The following is a 20,167-nucleotide window of genomic DNA, read 5'->3' as shown; positions in this document are numbered from 1 at the left end:
TTGGGGGTGTAAAACCACTGTTGTGCTAAAAAAACAACATGTCAATTTTATTTAACATCCTTGTGCTTAACAATTGGCTCTCTAGTTTAGTTCATTTCCCTGTTAAAGTTAAATGAATGAAAATGTACTTGGACATGTAACATCAATACTTCACTTAATATTAAACTAGAACATGAATGAGATATCCCCCCCCCCCTTCTGACAATACATTGACCTTGGGATATTTTATTTTCTTTACAGTCAGTTAGATAGTTCAAGGCAACATACCAGACAATGTAAGGGAAGGAAATAAAAATCAATGATATCTCACATTTCTGCACTATCAATGCATTGTAAGACATGGCCCATTATAGTATTTGGCAGAAAACATTCTCTACAGTCAAGGGAAACAACTGAAGCTTATCAAGAGATGAAGGGTTCTTGTAGGTATGCCCAGAAAATGGAAAACAATTCTAGTTTCTGTTAGATAAAACATGATCTGCAAAGGAGGGGACTTGTACTTATTTTTGTACTTCAGTTTAACTTGCTTTGCTTATTATTTGAAGGGGGAAAAAGGCCCAAAAGTTTGTATCAACACACCCATGAGGGACAACGTTTAGGCTGATGAAGTGAGATAATATAGTTGAAGGAACAGTTTAGTATGGGAAATTGAAAATAGTATAAATAAGTACATTTTGAACAGAATTTTCCTGCTATTTTTTCCATTGATATAACTATTGAATTCTTCTCTGTTTTATTTCTGTTCCAAACAGTGGTGATTAGATAGATAGATAGATTAGGGGTGTGTGTGTGAGAGAGAGAGGGGGGGGAGGAGAGGGGGGAAGGGAGGGGGGATAGAGAGGGGGGAAGGAGCAGGGAGAGAGTGAGGAGAGAGAGAGAACGTTTCATTTTTGGCATAAAGTAGGAAAGTATGGACTGTATACAACACTAAAACTGTGCTCTCGCACTTACCCCATTTGCTCTGCTGGCAGCTTGAAAATAAATGCTGTAACTTTTATGAGGAAGAAGAGGAGTATTCCAAAAGCCACTGTAGGTTTTGTTGTCACCAATAGTAAAAGGTTGAGCCATTTGAATGCTGTGGGCTGGAAACTCAGCTGCAAAATAATACTGGGAATTCAGAATTGAAGCGTTCTGGAAGTGAATTGGCACAGGGTAGCACTTCAGGATTTCTGTGGTTTTCTTGGTTCTGCGAGGGCGTTCCTCCTCAACAACTATTTGGTAGACACTAGCAAAGGTTGAAAAGACAAGAAATGAGAAAAAATGGGGTTAAATTTAGAATCCTTGAAAAAAAACCAATCATATGAACTAAAATTTATGATAAATAGTTGTATGTTTATGACATACAACGCAGGCATACAATACAAAATACAATATGTATGTATGTATGTCTTTTATAGGTCTGTAAAGCAAAGGACAACTGAAATAAGATTGTAAGCACAGTCGTGATTTCACTTAACCACCACTTTACTTAATGCCGGAGTTGATAAAATGAATTATGTTTGCTAAATGAGGAATACCTATATTATTCTCATTCCCCAACCCCAACTCCATTTTCAAAGATGAGCTCTACTAGTGGAGAGAATTTTCCTGCTTTATTAAATCTGATGAGGAAGAGATATTTATGTTAGTCTTAAAAACAGTTAATTGTACATTAGAAAATGGAATGTTTTAAATCTCCCAACCTGCAGGCAATAATTCAAATCTTTCTGCATACTTGCATTGAAGTATATAATGCAACATGTAGTTTGACCCAGAAACATAATCAAGTAAAACATCAATGGTGCTGATAATGTATTCAATTATTTAGCTTCTGAACACTGAATGACTTAAGAAAATGGAAATAAAGAATATTAGGATTTTGTTTAAATTTGAACATGAATTGACTTTATATTGCTCTTAAAGATGTAGAAAAAATAGAGTTATCCTTTCAATATTATACTTTTTAAGATTCAGCCTGCAGTTTAAAAAAATGTGTAAAGCGGAATGGAAGATATCCTTCTGGTAAAGAAGTATGTGTATGCTGCACTCCAAAACATGTGAATTCATCCTGAGATACATTAATGAAACAAGTTGATTAAAGTAATTTCAAACCCAAAATATCTTTTCATCTTTTCCTTAAAAAGATAAATTAGATCTACGACCAACCAGACCTCAAATATATTTGCTCTTTAATAATTTAAACACTGAAAGGTTACAAAGCTCTTTTCTGTTCCCCTTTATCAATGTCCAAGTGATAATGAAAAATTGCTAAATTCTGTCTGCTGTCCCATTTTCACACAAGACTGTCTTCCTGATGTAAATTACCACCTTATAAGCACCTAGGTCAGTGTTAACTTCACTCTATTCTATGAGTTATATGTTTTAAATCTGTATAAACGAGTTCGTATTGTTAATGAATGTTACAAGATATTTTGAGTTACATTCATAACTTGAACTCTCTTTTGAAATCTTATTAATGGGCATACTTTCTGGTGAGATATATATTAAGAAAATATGGCTCTGGTAACCATTGAACCATATCTCTATATATCTTTTCTACTATAATAATTTCCCAGATGACTAAAGTTGCACTAGGTCTTTTAGCACATTTAGCATTTCACCTATTGAATGGGTCAGAAATAAGATTCACCTAGATTATATGACTTCGGTAATGACTGACATCATTTATCCTAATTAACACAAAAAAGAGTTCTCCACCTTCAAGGGATCTGAGTAAAAAGGATCTTATGTGTTCTATTATTATGTCTTATAATTAATAGGGAGAGGTGGGATAGCTCAGTGGTTAAGACACTGGGCTGGTCAGCTGGAAAGCTGGCAGCCTGCTGAATCACGTAAAGGGGTGAGCTCCCATCTTTGCCTACCTGCAAAGTTCCAAAGCATGCAAATGTGAGTAGATAAATAGGTACCACTTTGGTGGGGAGGAAATGGTACTCTATGTACCACCAAAGTGGTACGTTTGCAGAATTGTCTTCAGACAGCATTGGCTATGGCCTTTAAATGGGGATGATCTCTGTCCCCTATAGTTGGTAATGACTAGTGGAGTAAAATATGCAGGGACTTTTTCCCCCTTTTTCTATGACTAATAGAAGTATGCTAACAAATTCTAATTCATTATGAAGGAGTAATTTATCTAGAGTAAAATCTCTCTATGAGTACTTAAAATATCTCAGCACAGAAATAAACACAGAAAAGAAAATAATTCACCAGTATCTTATTGATTTCCAGACAGTCTAGATTTGGCATATCTTGTGAAAGATTGCATGAGACCCAGGGAAAAATGACTTCCTGGCCTTCACAGAGGCGGCAACTAGAATTATGGGAAAGTAGCCTTCACTGTACTTGAATGATGAGCTTCAGGGATACCGACAATCTATTTCCCAGCCCATGACAGCTACTATTAGAAGCAACTACAGTAGCCCTGATCTAGATTTATAGATCTTGTTGGTTACTAATTCTTCCAGTACAACAGGAAGAAAATTTGGCTTTTCAGAATTGCAACTGATTGAAATTTTCTTTCCCATGCAAACATATCTTTGAGATGTTTTATTGCTATAATAGCGCATTACTTTGCACTTCACATCTTTATTTAATGATATTTATTCTTTAAGAAAATCAATACTTTCTTATTTGGAAGGGAAGTAGATTCCCCCTCTCCTTTTAATATTGATTTAAACAGTTGACTGGATTGTTTAAGATTAAACAAATGCTGTCATGATTAGAAATAAACCTTTTGTCTTCCTATCCTCTTAAGTCTTTGCAACATCCTAACCAGGATGACCAAGGATAAGGGATGCTATACTTATAGTTCAGCACTATCGGAAAGAACCAGTGATGGATTAAGGCTCACTGGTAACCTTAGCACTGACAAATCTTGGTGCCCTTCCTTTGTACATACAATACAAATCTTGGTTTTTTCTTTCTTTCTCAACTTTGTGGTACCCCCTTTGGGCCCAGTGCCCTAAGCCCATGGTTAGTCTGCTTAATGGTTAATACACCACTGGAAAGAATGCATTCTGCTCTCTTGTTCACAATAATTCTTTCAAACCTGGTATTAAGAAATTACCCTTCAAAACAGTTGATTGTTGATTTCATGTTATTATTATTTTTTATGCCACCTTTATTACTTTATCAGTAACTCAATGTAGTGAACATACATATTTTCTCTTCCTATTTTCCCCACACCATCCTGTGAGGTGGGTTGGACTCTAAGAGAATAGCTGGGTCATGTTTTTTTTTTTCATGTCTAAGTGCAGGACTAGAACTCACAGTCTCCCGGTGTCTAGGGCAGCCCCTTAACTATTACACCAAACTGACTCTCATAGATGATGCTCAATTCTTTATTGGAAGTTGATGGTGCAAGAAGTAGGCTTGCAAACCAAGTTCTGATTCCTCAAAATTATCCATGCTGCAACTCATTATTTTCACCTTTCTTTTGTAACGTATTCACCAGCAAATGGAATTAAGTTGAGGCTGTTCATTCAAACTGAGGAGGCTATAAATCTCTGAAGTAAGCCAAATTATTATTTTTCTTCTAGTTTCCTGCAAATGGACTCCACAAATAAAGCAGAAAAACTGCCCATGTAGTCTTATAACAGGAGGAAATAAACGATAGCTTAATTTCATCCTCTAAAGATGAAATACCCAATACAAATTCTCCAGTAACTTGGATAAGATATTCTGTAACACTTCCAGCCTGGCAGGAGGAAAAATTGAACGAAAGCATGTTTATATGCGTGTTTGTTTGTGTATGTTTGTGCATCTGCATGACTGTATGAATAAAATCTTTAAGCTTCATTGGGACCATCCAACCATTTCACAGGAATATTTCCAAAGATTTAAATTACTATTTACAAAGGGGATTTTCTGCCAAGAAAAGATCCAAGAAAAGTCTTTTCTTAGTGCTCCTATGCACACAGACAAAAAATCCCTGTGGTTCCACTGTTAAGGAAAATGGATCGTCAATGGAAGGTGAAGGCATTTTTTGCCTCTGTGTTGTCAGGAGGGCATTTACAATGAGACTGAGACCAATTATTTACTTCCTTAGGGAAGAAAAATGCTTCCTAATTTATATTACATCTTGATTGCAGCAAAGCCTGGGGAGATTCAAAACTGCGCATCTTTCTGTTCTGTATAATATGCTTTTTTGCTAAGTACATGAAATGCAAGAGTCTTTCCATAGCTCATTGTGATACATACATTTTAATATTTAATTATTCTGGGCTGCACTATACCTGACAAAAATTAATCATTTTGCCTTTAACAGAAAAGGAAGCTACAAGAGGCCTCTGTTCATATAAGGAAAGCAGGAAGCATGTCAACACAGGATAACTATATTATGGCCCAATTAAATTCCCAGATTCTTCAGTTTAGACTGAATATTTTTCTAGTTTCTGTTCCAATAAATGCAACATATGTAAAGTGTAAAATCCCATTTTTAAAATGCCAGACTTATGAAATGTTGAACTAGTCTTTGCTAAAGTACGAATGGTGTGTTTGGATATATAATTTTCTTTAATTATTATTTAAGTACTGTCCCTTGTTTGAAAAATGGACTTTTATCAGCAATTTGAAGTCAGTTGTAACAGGCTTACAATTGCAAGAAAAAGTAAGGCCAACACCAAATCAGGCAATGGATCATCATTCATACCATATCACTAAGAAGAAATATGTAATAGGATTTATCACAAAGTCACTAAAGTACAAAAATACAAACAAAATACAACAGTCATAAATTCTTTTACCGCAAAACAGAAAAGGCTAAAATAGACTCTGCTCCATAGGAAACCTATGTAACAAAAAGTGTGGATTTTCTGTGTTTTGAAAAATTAGTTACTGGTATTAGTATTAGACCCGGAGAATATTATGACTGCATCTAGATATAACATAATAGTATTCATTAATATATTTGATTGTATTTTGAGTACCGGTATCTTGAAACTATTTTTTTTTAAATATGCAGTAAGTATGTGAAATGCATTTTGATTTACATATGCAGATGAACATCAACAGTTATTTCTTTAAAATGTATCATATTGGTAAGGTATTTATTATTCACTACATAATAAAAAGCTTTTTTAATCACACCATCAAATACACTTGACCTAACCAGATTTTGTTCATAAAATGACACACACACATACGTTACAACTAGCCTTGCAGATACTTTTTCACATTCCATATACTGTATATGATAAATGGATCTCAACTGATGAATATTCCATTTTCATTACTTTAATTTCTCTTGGTCTGACTGTGATCTTGATAAGATCAGTCATAAATTGCTTTGGAATATTAGCTGGGAACCATAAATGCATTTTGTGTCCTCTCAACCATAACTCATTACAGGAAAGTAACCTGGCATCAGTAAGTCACTGGAACTTAAAAACCCATATATGCAACTCAATATCCTGCTGCTAGGCTATTTAGTGATAAAAATCTGATATAATAAAATATTAATTACAGCTGAAAGGTTGGGTGAAAAATATGAACTCAATTACTAGCCCATATTATGAACAAAGGGCAAAATGGGAAAAAAAACCAGTTATGGACATTTGAGATAATAAAGTAATAAGTAAAACATTAGAATGGATCTGAGAGTTCCCTAAAAGGCCACCTACTATTAATCTTTACATCTGGCCTAGAATTCCAAGTGAGCAAACCTGGTTGGCAGCACTTCTGTCTCATTTCACTAAATTATTATTGATGGTGGTGTCCTGGAATTCTGTTCCCCTTTCAACAAGGGTTGAAAATTATATACACATGCTACTTCCACCAAATATTCACCAAATAATTTATTAGAGTGTAATTTATCATGTTAATGTTTTTGAACCTTTCTTCCTACTATGTGTGTCACTGCAGAATAAAGTCCTCTTGAATATGCATATGGCATAAGGAGGAGTTAATGTTAGGTTTCTTCTGTGGTTAAATTAAAAATGCTGTTTTTTGCACATTGCAATGTTAGCTTTTGAAAGGCATTTCCTTGCCCAATATTAACCATGTTTTAGAGACAATATGACAATTTTAGCAGCTGTAATACTACTTTAGAACTGGCCATATTGGCCCGTAACTGTGAAAAACGACGTAACACCACTTAGATGTGGATTTCAAGAATACCTACTGAGGAATTCCCTCAGCCAGATGTTAACACTACGATCAGTATAATCTTGAAAGTTGGGATGTTAAACGAAAGCCTTTGGATATGTTCTCAATGATCCAGGCAAGCTATCTGCACTCTGGTAATCAAAAAATTAGTACTTCCTAGACCCTGATAGATGACATTGTTTGACCATAGGAATATGGAGTGCACCAATCCTGCCAGACCAAATCAGCTGAGCAGATATTATTAGCTCTATGAAGTGTACCAGACCAAAATACAGATGCCCAACAGAAGTACCTCTTGGTTAACCACCATTTGTTCAGTGTCCATTTGAAGTTACAGCAACACCAAGTGAACGCTACTAATGCCTGGTCCCCAAAGTTATGGCCATTGTAGAATTGCATTAAAAAATTCATGCACTTGGCACCTCTTTCAATTTCAGGGGTGTTTTCTCACTAACCTATTTTGTCCCATCTCTGCCCTTTTGGCTGCCCCACACAGTGGCCTTCCTTAGCAGTAGCGGCACTGGGATTGAACTAGAGGTGCAGAGCCTTCAAAACTTTCAGCTGGTCACTCCCACCCCTCCAGGCCTCTTCCTTAGCCCCAGTGCCACTGCCACCAAGCACTGCTTCAAGCTATGGTCAGTGCCCCCAGGACAAAGCATCATCCACTCCCAACACCATGTACTCTACAAGCCTGCTGCTGACTTCCACCATTTTGCTCCTCCTGCTGCTGAGGCTTTTTTCCAAGACCATCTCTACTCTTCTCCAAATAGCGCACATTGCTCTTGCGATGCTGCAGAAGGCCTCAGTAGCTTTCTGAAGATGTTATAAACCATCTTGACAATGGCCTGTGCTATTTTGAGAATAGCACAAGCTGTCTCAGAAAGAAGAATTAGTTTGCCCAGTAGCTGCTTCATACAGGGACAGGCTAGTCACACCTCAACAACAGCAGGAGGAAGACAACAAAGATCATATACAGGTGAAACTTGAAAAATTAGAATATTGTGCAAAAGTTCATTTATTCCAGTAATACAACTTAAAAGGTGAAACTAATATATGAGATAGACTCATTACATGCAAAGCAAGATACTTCAAGCCGTGATTTGTCATAATTGTGATGATTATGGCTTACAGCTCATGAAAACCCCAAATCCACAATCTCAGAAAATTAGAATATTGTGAAAAGGTGCAATATTCTAGGCTCAAAGTGTCCCACTCTAATCAGCTAATTAAGCCATAACACCTGCAAAGGGTTCCCGAGCCTTTAAATAGTTCTCTGTCTGGTTCAGTAGGAATCACAATCATGGGAAAGACTGCTGACCTGACAGTTGTGCAGAAAACCATCATTGACACCCTCCATAAGGAGGGAAAGCCTCAAAAGGTAATTGCAAAAGAAATTGGATGTTCCCAAAGTGCTGTATCAAAGCACGTTAATAGAAAGTTATGTGGAAGGGAAAAGTGTGGAAGAAAAAGGTGCACAAGCAGCAGGGATGACCACAGCCTGGAGAGGATTGTCAGGAAAAGGCCATTCAAAATTGTTGGGGACTTTCACAAGGAGTCAGGCTGGAGTCAGTGCATCAAGAGCCACCACACACAGACGGATCCTGGACATGGACTTCAAATGTCGTATTCCTCTTGTCAAGCCACTCCTGAACAACAAACAACGTCAGAAGCGTCTTACCATGTTTTCCCGAAAATAAGACAGGCCAGCTGCCAGCAGAGCATACAACCATAGAGTGTATGACCAGAGCGGCCACTGCCGGAAGGCTTGATTTGGAAGCTGCAAAAAAAGCCATGCGGCGGCAGTGCCCTGGCTCTGCAGAGGGCTGGGTCATGCAGGTGCGTGAGCGAGAGCGGAACAGCCACTCTCGCAACCCCCCTCCAGCCGTGGAGAGTTCCATTTACTGCCATTTTGAAGGCGCTGCGGGAGCTGGGCGGTGGCGAACAGGTGCTCACGCCGCTTGGCGATATCCCTAGGTCAGTGAATGGCACTGTGCCCGGCTGGAAAGAGGGTTTGCTGGGTGGCTGCACATGAGTGTGGTCGTTTCATGGCTGCTGTGCTTCATTTGGAAACCAAGGACCCAGAGTAAGGAGGAAGAATGGAGAGGCACACACTGCAAGATGCTTGAAGTCCAGTGTGAAGTTTCCACAGTCTGTGTTGATTTGGGGAGCCATGTCATCTGCTGGTGTTGGTCCACTGTGCTTTATTAAGTCCAGGGTCAACTCAGCCGTCTACCAGGAGATTTTGGAGCATTGCAATGAACCACTCCCCTGCTGCAGATGAGCTTTATGGGGATGCTGACTTCATTTTCCCACAGGACATGGCACCTGCCCACACTGCCAAAAGCACCAAAACCTGGTTCAATGACCGTGGGATTACTGTGCTTGATTGGCCAGCAAACTCACCTGACAATGTGCGCTGGCCAGCTGACAAGGCAACGCCTCGCATGTCCTGACAAATGGCTCTGTGTGCCACAGGTTTGCCATCCTGGCTATACAGTATAGTATATGCGCACTATGAATTATGCATCATAACTCACATCAGTTATTATGACTAGTTGAAGACAAAACTGCCCTTTTATAGCTGTAATCACTTGTGTTTTTCTGTACCATTCAACAAGTCCTAAATACTTTTACAAGAGACATTTGACAGTGATATGCATTCAGTGTCCTTCATAGTCAACCATGCCTTGAATGTGGTGTCTGGTCATCATATTTAAAGAAAAAATCACAGAAACTAGGAGACATAACAAAGATCAATAGATATGATCAAGGGATTGGAAAACAGTCTTGCAAGAATAGATTGGGAGAAATTGGATGTTTAGCCCTGAGAAAAGACATCTGAGGTGGGGATATGATAACATTCTTCAAAAATGCGAAGAGATACTGTTGTGACTCAGCAGAAACCTGTGAGTTGTTTCGGGATGCAGGATAATGAGCAGCTGTTGCTCTTTAGGGTCTTCTCCTGCAGATAAAAGACTGATGGTGCCACGCCTTAGTTGCAGAAGTCAATGTCGTTTGTTTGTTCGTGAGTTCAGTTCCATTCCTGTTCAAGTTCGTGTTCATGATTCAAAGAGCACTTGGATAAGTGATTTGCTTTCTGTAAACCTGGTTTGCTGTAAGAGTTTTGTTTTTGCATTTGCTGTATAACTTTTTGCCTGAGACTTTATCTATGTTTATTTTGGGCTCGCAGCCAGCTTGAGCCGGGACTGATAACGACATTCATTTTGCAAGCTGTGTGTGTGGCTGTCATTTGGAACGGGCTAAGTGGGGGCCAGAACAGTTTGACTTCTGCCCCGACAAACCTCCATTCATAGAAATATGGAACAATTGTACGCGGAAAATGCCAGACTGACCCAGCAAATAGCGGTATTGGCTGACCAAATTGCTCAGCTGCAGAGAGATGCAAAAACCCCCCAGCCAAGGAGGAAGTGCCCAGTAGCCATGCCAGATAAATTTGATGGGAATCAGGCAATGTTTGCCGCGTTTCTGGGACAATGCCAGCTGTTCCTGAGTTTGAGAGCGGAGGACTTTCCCACTGACCGGACAAAGGTGGGATTTATTATTAGTTTGCTCTCAGGCACAGCTGCCCGTTGGGCTACACCCTTGTTAACTCAGCTGAGCCCTTTGTTGGATGACTTCCAGGGTTTTTGTCAATACTTTAAACGTATGTTTGAGGATCCTATTAAGGGGGAAACATCAACTAGACGTCTGAAGTCACTGCAGCAGGGGAGTGGTTCATTGCAAGACTATGTCAGTGAATTCAGGCTGCGTAGCCAGGATTCAACGTGGAATGAACCAGCTCTGATGGACACTTTCCAAGATGGATTGTCTGATGCCTTTCAAGATGAACTGGCGAGGGTGGACAGGCCACCGACGTTCGACGCATTGGTCCACTTGTGCCTCCGGATAGATGCCCTGCTGCATTCCAGGAGACCACCAGCATGCCAGGTCATCAAGTGTCTGCAGTGGACTGGGAGGAGCCCATTGAGTTGGGTGCTGTCAGACCTCGAATGTCACGTACAGAGATGGACAGACGATGTGCTGAGGGGTTGTGCTTCTACTGTGGGGATCTTGGACACCAAGAAGAATAGAAGGGTTGTACGGACTGTGGCCATCTCTCAGCAACGAACTATTATGTCAGACAACCGGCACGTTTGTGTGGCTGTGATACCCTGTTCGCACAATGTAGCGTGCATTCGTGGGGTGTGGAATCCCAGCGCGGATGCCCTGCCTAGGAAATCGGAGAACTCTGACCCTGCGAACTCGCTTCTACCTTGGACTGTTCTACCCATTGCATCCTACGTTGCAGTTTATCATCCCATGAGCATAAAGTCTCTGATACGGGATGCGCAGCGGGGTGACGAATGGGTGGAGCGACAAAAGGCGGAAATAGGGCCGGCTTCCCCATGGACTTTGGAAGAGGATCTTTTGAAGTATCAGGGCTGGCTCTATGTTCCCGCAGGGCACATCTGTAGACCGGTGCTCTCTCAAGTTCATGGCGCTTCTGCAGTGAGACATTGGGGTTTTTTCCGGACATTGCGCCTGGCATCTCGTCAGTTTTGGTGGCCCCGTTTAAGAAATGACATGCGGAAGTGCGTGGAGTCGTGTGTCCAGTGCCAATGGGCCAGGTCTGTGAGGAGGGCTTCACCAAGATTCCAGCCCTTGCCAACCCCGGTCCTCGTAGCACAGGACTTCGTTTCTAGGATCCCGGCGGGGTACCAGTGTCTTGGACTGTTTTCCATGGAGGCCGTCACCAACCCTTCAGGGCCGCACCCCGAGCGTCGGAACTGGGGGAAGGGCCCTGTGGTGGGGGATAGTGTGGTGGCCCGGCAGGAGTCGGTGGAGCTGCCACCAGACTCCAACGGCGAGGGGTCTTATGAGTTGGCCTTGGAGGAGATGGAGGACCCTGGACAGGGTGTTAGGGCTCGGACGGAGCTGTTAGAGCTGCTGCCAGACTCTGAAAGTACGGGGGCTGGTGGGTCAGCCTTGGAGAGGGTGGAGAACCCTGGACCGGGTGTTAGGGCTCGGAGCTGTTAGAGCTGCAGCCAGACTCTGACAGCACGGGGGCTGGTGGTTCAGCCTTGGAGAGGGTGGAGGACCCTGGACGGGGTGTCGACGCCGTGCAGGGCAGGAGGAGACGTGGTGGCCACTGGATACCTGGGGAGCATTGGATCAAGGGGAATGTTCCTGCAGGTATTTGGGAATTACGAAGGAGGAAACACCGGAGATGAGTGCAGGCCATCTTATGGACAATCCATTCTGACCGCATTCGGACTGTGAGACCCGGGGGAAGGGCCCTGCGGTGGGGGATAGTGTTGTGACTCAGCAGAAACCTGTGAGTTGTTTCAGGATGCAGGATAATGAGCAGCTGTTGCTCTTTAGGGTCTTCTCTGCAGATAAAAGACTGATGGTGCCACACCTTAGTTGCAGAAGTCAACGTCGTTTGTTTGTTCGTGAGTTCAGTTCCGTTCCTGTTCGAGTTTGTGTTCATGATTCAAAGAGGCACTTGGATAAGTGATTTGCTTTCTGTAAACCTGGTTTGCTGTAAGAGTTTTGTTTTTGCATTTGCTGTGTAACTTTTTGCCTGAGACTTTATCTATGTTTATTGTGGGCTCGCAGCCAGCTTGAGCCGGGACTGATAACGACATTCATTTTGCAAGCTGTGTGTTTGGCTGTCGTTTGGAACGGGCTAAGTGGGGGCCAGAACAGGATACTATCAAAATCAGTTTTCAGTCATTTAAAACTATAAGATATAGTCAGGATTCCAGACTACAAGGCATTTAAGATAGAACAATGATCTTAAAATTGCAAGAATAAATGTTGTCATTTTACAACATTTACAAAGGTGGAAATTTTAGAAGAGCTTCCTAATGTTCAGCTGTTTAATATTAGAATCAATTATCCAGAATGATGTTGAGTGTACTGAATTCAGTGGCTTAAATGGCCCCTTTCAATAGATGATTCCATGTATTGAAGATTCAAAAATATAGATGACTTCCTAAATGCTTTCTTTAAAACTAGCTTATAATTCTAATTTTCCAAGCTTTATGCCCTACTAAGGGCTATATACAGTGGGGCAAAAAAGTATTTAGTCAGCCACCAATTGTGCAAGTTCTCCACTTAAAAAGATGAGAGAGGCCTGTAATTGACATCATAGGTAGACCTCAACTATGAGAGACAAAATGAGAAAACAAATCCAGACAATCACATTGTCTGATTTGGAAAGAATTTTTTTGCAAATTATGGTGGAAAATAAGTATTTGGTCACCTACAAACAAGCAAAATTTCTGGCTCTCACAGACCTGTAACTTCTTCTTTAAGAGGCTCCTCTGTCCTCCACTCATTACCTGTATTAGTGGCACCTGTTTAAACTTGTTAGCAGTATAAAAGACACCTGTCCACAACCTCAAACAGTCACACTCCAAACTCCACTATGGTGAAGACCAAAGAGCTGTCGAAGGATACCAGAAACAAAATTCTAGACCTGCACCAGGCTGGGAAGACTGAATCTGCAATAGGCAAGCAGCTTGGTGTGAAGAAATCAACTGTGGGAGCAATAATTAGAAAATGGAAGACATACAAGATTACTGATAATCTCCCTCGATCTGGGGCTCTACGCAAGATCTCATCCTGTGGGGTCAAAATCAAGAATGGTGAGCAAAAATCCCAGAACCACACGGGGGGACCTAGTGAATGACCTGCAGAGAGCTGGGACCAATGTAACAAAGGCTACCATTAGTAACACACTACACTGCCAGGGACTCAGATCCTGCAGTGCAAGACGTGTCCCCCTGCTTATGCCAGTACATGTCCGGGCACGTCTGAAGTTTGCTAGAGAGCATTTGGATGATCCAGAAGAGGATTGGGAGAATGTTATATGGTCAGATGAAACCAAAGTAGAACTGTTTGGTAGAAACACAACTTGTCGTGTTTGGAGGAGAGAGAATGCTGAGTTGCATCCAAAGAACACCATACCTACTGTGAAGCACGTGGGTGGCAACATCATGTTTTGGGATTGTTTCTCTGATCTGTGTACAGGAAAGAATGAATGGGGCCATGTATCGTGAGATTTTGAGTGCAAACCTCCTTCCATCAGCAAGGGCATTGAAAATGAAACGTGGCTGGGTCTTTCAGCAGGACAATGATCCCAAACACACCACCCGGGCAACGAAGGAGTGGCTTCGTAAGAAGCATTTCAAGGTCCTGGAGTGGCCTAGCCAGTCTCCAGATCTCAACCCCATAGAAAACCTTTGGAGGGAGTTGAAAGTCCGTGTTGCCCAGCGACAGCCCCAAAAAATCACTGCTCTAGAGGAGATCTGCATAGAGGAATGGGCCAACATACCAGCAACAGTGTGTGCCAACCTTGTGAAGACTTACAGAAAACGTTTGACCTCTGTCATTGCCAACAAAGGATATATAACAAAGTATTGAGATGAACTTTTAATATTAACCAAATACTTATTTTCCACCATAATTTGAAAATAAATTCTTTCCAAATCCGACAATGTGATTGTCTGGATTGGTTTTCTCATTTTGTCTCTCATAGTTGAGGTCTACCTATGATGTCAATTATAGGCCTCTCTCATCTTTTTAAGTGGGAGAACTTGCACAATTGGTGGCTGACTAAATACTTTTTTGCCCCATTGTAACTTAAGTTCTGAAACTGGAGACTCTTAATAATGGAAACCTGCCAACAGGATTGAGTTTGTAATAGAGGTTTTTTTTTAAAAAAAAAATAGTCATATGCTATGTAGCATCAAGTTATTGCAAATCAATTATTTAACTGTAAATTAGAATATTTGCCTACCATAATAGAATGACAGTAATAATTCTTAATAAACCTCTATCACTTCTATAGCACAGAAGTGCTCAACTACGTTTTATTGTATGGTTGTTAAACTATAATTCGATTGTTTTATTAGGCAGAAATTGATCCTCTGATTTATGTTGTAAGTTTACAATTGTACAGATTCTTAAATAATGTCCTGTAGAAAATGAAAAGAGAAGCAAATTATCATTACTAAAATATACATAAATGAATGGATTTGTGAAAAGTTTGCTTTAAAATTTTTATTTTTCTAAGTATTTAAAAATTAGATAATTATTGCCATACACAAAAAGGAAATTCTGGTGTTTTTTTCCAAATTTGATGTGTATGGTAGCATGAAACTTATTTCTATTGCTTAATGTTTATTTTTAACTAGATATTAAATCAGATATTTGATTATATATTAACAATATCTATAATGGTATGACATTTATGATGGCAGTGTGAATACTGAGAAAATATGACAAAGTAATATTTAAGTTTTAGAACATTCCTTAACTCTGGTTTCCAGGTATTGCTATGCCACAACTCTTTATCATCCTTAATAATTGGTTATGCTCCATGGGATACTAGAAATTATAGTATCTGGCTAGCCACAAGTTCCTCATTCCTGCTTTAGGGCATACTCATAATGTCTATAAATTCAGACTATAAAACAACCTAATGGTATCATCTAAACCTCCTAAATTGTACTCCTACACGATGTTGGTAATGGAAATGAAAGGTCTAAATGCTTTCCATTAAAATGTATTGGGAAAAAAGACATGAAAAAAAGAAGAGGCTTTCAAGCCTTTTCCAATATTGCATATTAAAGTTGTTAAATCTAAGGATAAGAAAGAGAAGGTGGGAGAGGTAAGCCATTCAACTGTTTGTCTTCTTCAGCCTAAATCAATAGAATCCTGGACTAGTTTCATGCTTGAGTATTTAAATCATTTATAAGGGAATCGGTCAAAATCTTTGATTCAGAAGTCAGTTCTACTGTTATAATGGAATGGGTAGGGTTTTATTTTAGTGCAGTTCTTTGTGTTTCCTGGCATCTGTTCTAGGGGAGGGGGACTGCCCACTACAGAAGTGGTGCTGCAGCTAGTGATGGTGCTAATGCTGTGAATTGAAGAGAAGACAGGAAATGATAAACATTGCCTCCATCTACTAACAGAAACAATATGACTGGAATTCCCATTCTGTGAAATGCACAATCAGGATAAAAGAGTAAATCTTAATGATAAAGATCCATTTCTCAAGTACCAACTCTACTACCTAATGACTGATATAATCTATTGCACAGCTATTATTTATATCCGTGTTTGACAATTATCTCTCAATCAAGTTTCTTCTGCAGAAAACATCTATTACTCATTATTGAACAACAGCTCTAAAGTTGACAGCTATGCTGATATTGTCCAAAATTGCAGCTATGGATTGAAAAAGATACCTTTTGCTCCTCAAATATGGTCCTGACATATCATCACAGAATAACAACATATAGGAGTATGTATGTATGTGTGTGTGTGTGTGTGTGTGTGTGTGTGTATGTATGTATGTATGTATGTATGTATGTGTATATATATATATATATAGGAGTATATATATAGGAGTATATATAAGAGTATATATATATATAGGAGTACATATAGGAGTACAAATTGATAAAAAGTTGTAAAATACAAATTGAAAGACTCATTTTTATATCAAGATGCAGCTGATGAAAAGCAGTGTCGGGATGCAGATCTTATAATTAAGTATAGATAATGTAAGCTTCCATACATATGCGACTGTGAATTCTGAAACACCTCTTTTAAATAATTTTTGAAATATGGAAGGAATAAAATAAAAATAATAATTAATTCTTGGAATGGTGGCATATTATCAAAATATTATCTTTAAAATTGACATTGATTTATTTTGTAGTTTTAAAACCATTCAATGAACAGCACAATGCAATATCCTAACTCAAAGGAAAAGAGGGAATAAAATTCTTCCTCAATTTTTATAGATTTGTTAAATGTTATATCTTCTTTCTTGAAGATAACCTGTTGGCCTAGCAGTGTGAAATTTAAAATTTATGAGGCTTACAACATTAATAAAAAAAGAATGTCCATGGAAGAAAAATATGTGGCCTTGATTTAAAGTGATAATAGTATTAAAAACTGTACTAGAAACTTGTTAAAAGTTTTAATTCTCATAACATTCCATAAAAGTATGCTTACTAATTCTCAGATAACACCCTCCCCCCAAAAAAATCCTCATAATTAACATGTTTATTTCATATTCTTCTTTGTTGGACTGAATGCAAAGAAAAAAGGAATTTACTACATAATTGAAACGGAGGTTGAACCTCTTTTCAATGCCTGAATTTTAAACTGAAAGCAGACAATAGTCATTTAATTTTTATATACTCAGACTTATTTACATATATGAGAATGATAGAAACTCACATAGCAAATTGAATTAATCATCCAACATTAGTATAGAATATTTTCTTTTTATATTCTGCAAATGTATGCAGATAAGGTTTAATTAAATGGGTGGTGGAACTGAAATACAAGCTAAAAAACAATTTCAAATTGATGTTCCAAAATTCTTTAAGCAAGTTCATAGAATGAACTGTCCATATTTTATATAATTAATAAAATCTGCAATAGTAAATGAAATTATGTTTCCAAAAGCTAACAATTTGCTGTTGAGGATCACATTAAACATTAGCAGCTTGTTTCAGAAAATTGTACATAATTGTTTTTTTAAAACGCTTCTTAAATTCATAATGCCATGTAGTTATTTTCTGAAGATGCCAGAAATGTAATTGAAGTGGACAGAATCCAAATAAAGTTAAAACAGAAATCAACATTCTAATTTCATATTTCTTTTAGGTGAAATGATAAATGGAGGTATAAATTGTAAACAGGCAATAATGTGCTAGAATTTGTGCTTACTATCTTTCTGCCTTTTCCCCCTATCTATCAGAGGAATTAAAGATTTTTATGTGACAGAACTGATGTATTGATCAATAACCCAACAACAATCATTTATACTGAAAAGTTTAGAAGAGTTCCAAGAAACTGCATTAACCATGCCAGATAGTTACAGCAGAATCAATAGACAGTCATTGCACTTAGTGAAGAGCATAAAGTACAGCTACATTTTTCTTACTCGGAATGAATACAGATTAAAGAAACAATCAGCTGGGAAAGTCTGTTGCTTCAGAGTCCTTTGGAATTTATTTATTTATTTATTTATTAATAAGATTTATAGGCCACCCAATCCCAAGGGACTCTGGGCGGCTTACAAAATGAGAAAAAATAATAATAATAAAAAATCAAAAGACAGATTTAAAATCACCACACATACATTCGTTCTGATCGGGGCTGGACCTCAACAGTGAGGTCAACAGTCCCAGGCCTGCTGAAATAACCAGGTTTTAACAGCTTTTCTGAAGGCCATGAGAGTGAGTAAGGTCCGGAGAGGGGGTAGCTCATTCCAAAGGGTCGGAGCAGCCACAGAGAAGGCTCTCCTCTGGGGAGCCGCCAGCCGACATTGTCTGGCTGACGGCATCTGAAGGAGGCCCATCCTGTGGGATCTCACCGGCCGCTGGGAGGTGTGTGGCAGTAGGCGATCTTGCAGGTACGCTGGCCCTAAGCCATGTAGGGCTTTAAAGGTAATAACCAACACCTTGAATTGCGTCCGGAGACCAATAGGTAGCCAGTGCAGCTCGCAGAGGATAGGTGTAACGTGGGTGTACCTAGGTACACCCAGTATCGCTCGTGCGGCTACATTCTGGACTAGCTGCAGTTTCTGAACACTTTTCAAGGGTAGCCCCATGTAGAGCGTGTTGCAGTAATCCAGCCTTGAGGTGACTAGGGCATGAGTGACCGCTTGAAGTGCCTCCCGATCCAAGTAGGGCCGCAATTGATGCACCAGGCGAACCTGGGCAAAAAGCTCCCCTGGTCACAGCCGACAAATGGTGTTCCAGTGTCAGCTGTGAATCCAGGAGGACCCCCAAATTGCGGGTCCTCTCTGAGGGGTGTAAGTTTTCACCCCCCAGGATCATGGACTGTCTAGGCTGTCCTTCAGGGGCAACATCCACAGCCACTCAGTCTTGTCGGGATTGAGTACGAGTTTGTTTACCCCCATCCAGATCCTGACAGCTTCCATGCATCGGCACATCACGTCTGCCGCTACACTGAGCTGGCACGGGGCAGAGAGATACAATTGTGTATTGTCTGCATACTGATGGTACTTAACCCCGTGCTGTCGAATGATCTCGCCCAGCGGCTTCATGTATATGTTAAATAGGAGGGGGGACAAGACCGAACCCTGTGGCACACCACATTTAAGGGCCTAGGGGTCGACCTTTGCCCCCCGACCAACACTGACTGTGACCTGTCGGAGAGGTAAGAGGAGAACCACCGTAGAACGGTGCCTCTCACTCCCACCTCCTCCAGCCGTCGTAGAATGATACCATGGTCGATGGTATCGAAGGCCGCTGAGAGGTCAAGAAGCACTAGGATAGAGAAATGTCCTCTATCCCTGGCCCGCCAGAGATCATCGGTCAGTGCGACCAAAGCGGTTTCGGTGCTGTACCCAGGCCTAAAACCAGACTGAAAGGAGTCTAGATAATCTGCTTCATTCAAGGTCCATTGGAGTTGAAGCGCCACCACCTTCTCAACAACCTTCCCCCAAAAAGGAAGGTTGGAGACAGGTTGATACTTCTTAAGAATAGCTGGGTCTAGAGAACCCTTTAATGGTTGCGGGAAAGACCCCTCCTGCAAAGATGCGTTCGTAAACATCTGGAGCCAGCCTCGTGTTACCTCCCTGCTGGTGGAAACCAGCAAGGAGGGGCACGGGTCCAGTAAACAGGTGGAGGCACTCATCGCTCCCATGGCCTTGTCCACTTCCTCAGGGCTAACAAACTCAAATTCATCCCAGTAAATCTGACTGAGACTCTCCCTTGGCATCTCAGTTGGTACTGCCCAAGTAGAGTCCAGGTCCACCCGAATCTGAGTGATTTTATCCAACAGAAACTGAATGAACTCCCCAGCTCTTCCCTGCAGGGGTTCCCCCGCCTCCTCACCTTTCAGGAGGGAGCGGGTCACCCTAGACAGGGCAGCTGGGCGAGATTCCGCAGACGCAATAAGAGCGGAAAAATGTGTTCATTTTGCCGCCCGTATCGCCACTAAATAAGTCCTGATAAAGGCTCTTAATAGTGTCCAACTTCAGGAGGAGAGACTCACACCCCACAAT

At 40.3% G+C, this 20,167-nt stretch overlaps 1 protein-coding gene across 16 annotated transcripts in view; it reads right to left on the bottom strand.

The window, feature by feature from the left end:
• The window catches only part of PTPRM (protein tyrosine phosphatase receptor type M), a 477,367-nt gene that overhangs the window by 175,495 nt on the left and 281,705 nt on the right, over window positions 1-20,167 (bottom strand). For all 16 annotated transcript variants that reach the window (XM_087707256.1, XM_087707257.1, XM_087707258.1 and 13 more), the window contains exon 12: window positions 952-1,225. In XM_087707256.1, coding sequence (XP_087563382.1) covers window positions 952-1,225 — 274 coding nt within the window. The remainder of the gene's footprint in view (window positions 1-951; window positions 1,226-20,167) is intronic.

Source organism: Thamnophis sirtalis, unplaced genomic scaffold (genome assembly GCF_051295495.1).
Source record: "Thamnophis sirtalis isolate CommonGarterSnake01/CBP01778 unplaced genomic scaffold, rThaSir2_p1.2 scaffold_2, whole genome shotgun sequence".
Taxonomy (NCBI): Eukaryota; Metazoa; Chordata; class Lepidosauria; order Squamata; family Natricidae; genus Thamnophis; species Thamnophis sirtalis.
This window is presented reverse-complemented; position numbering and strand designations above follow the sequence as displayed.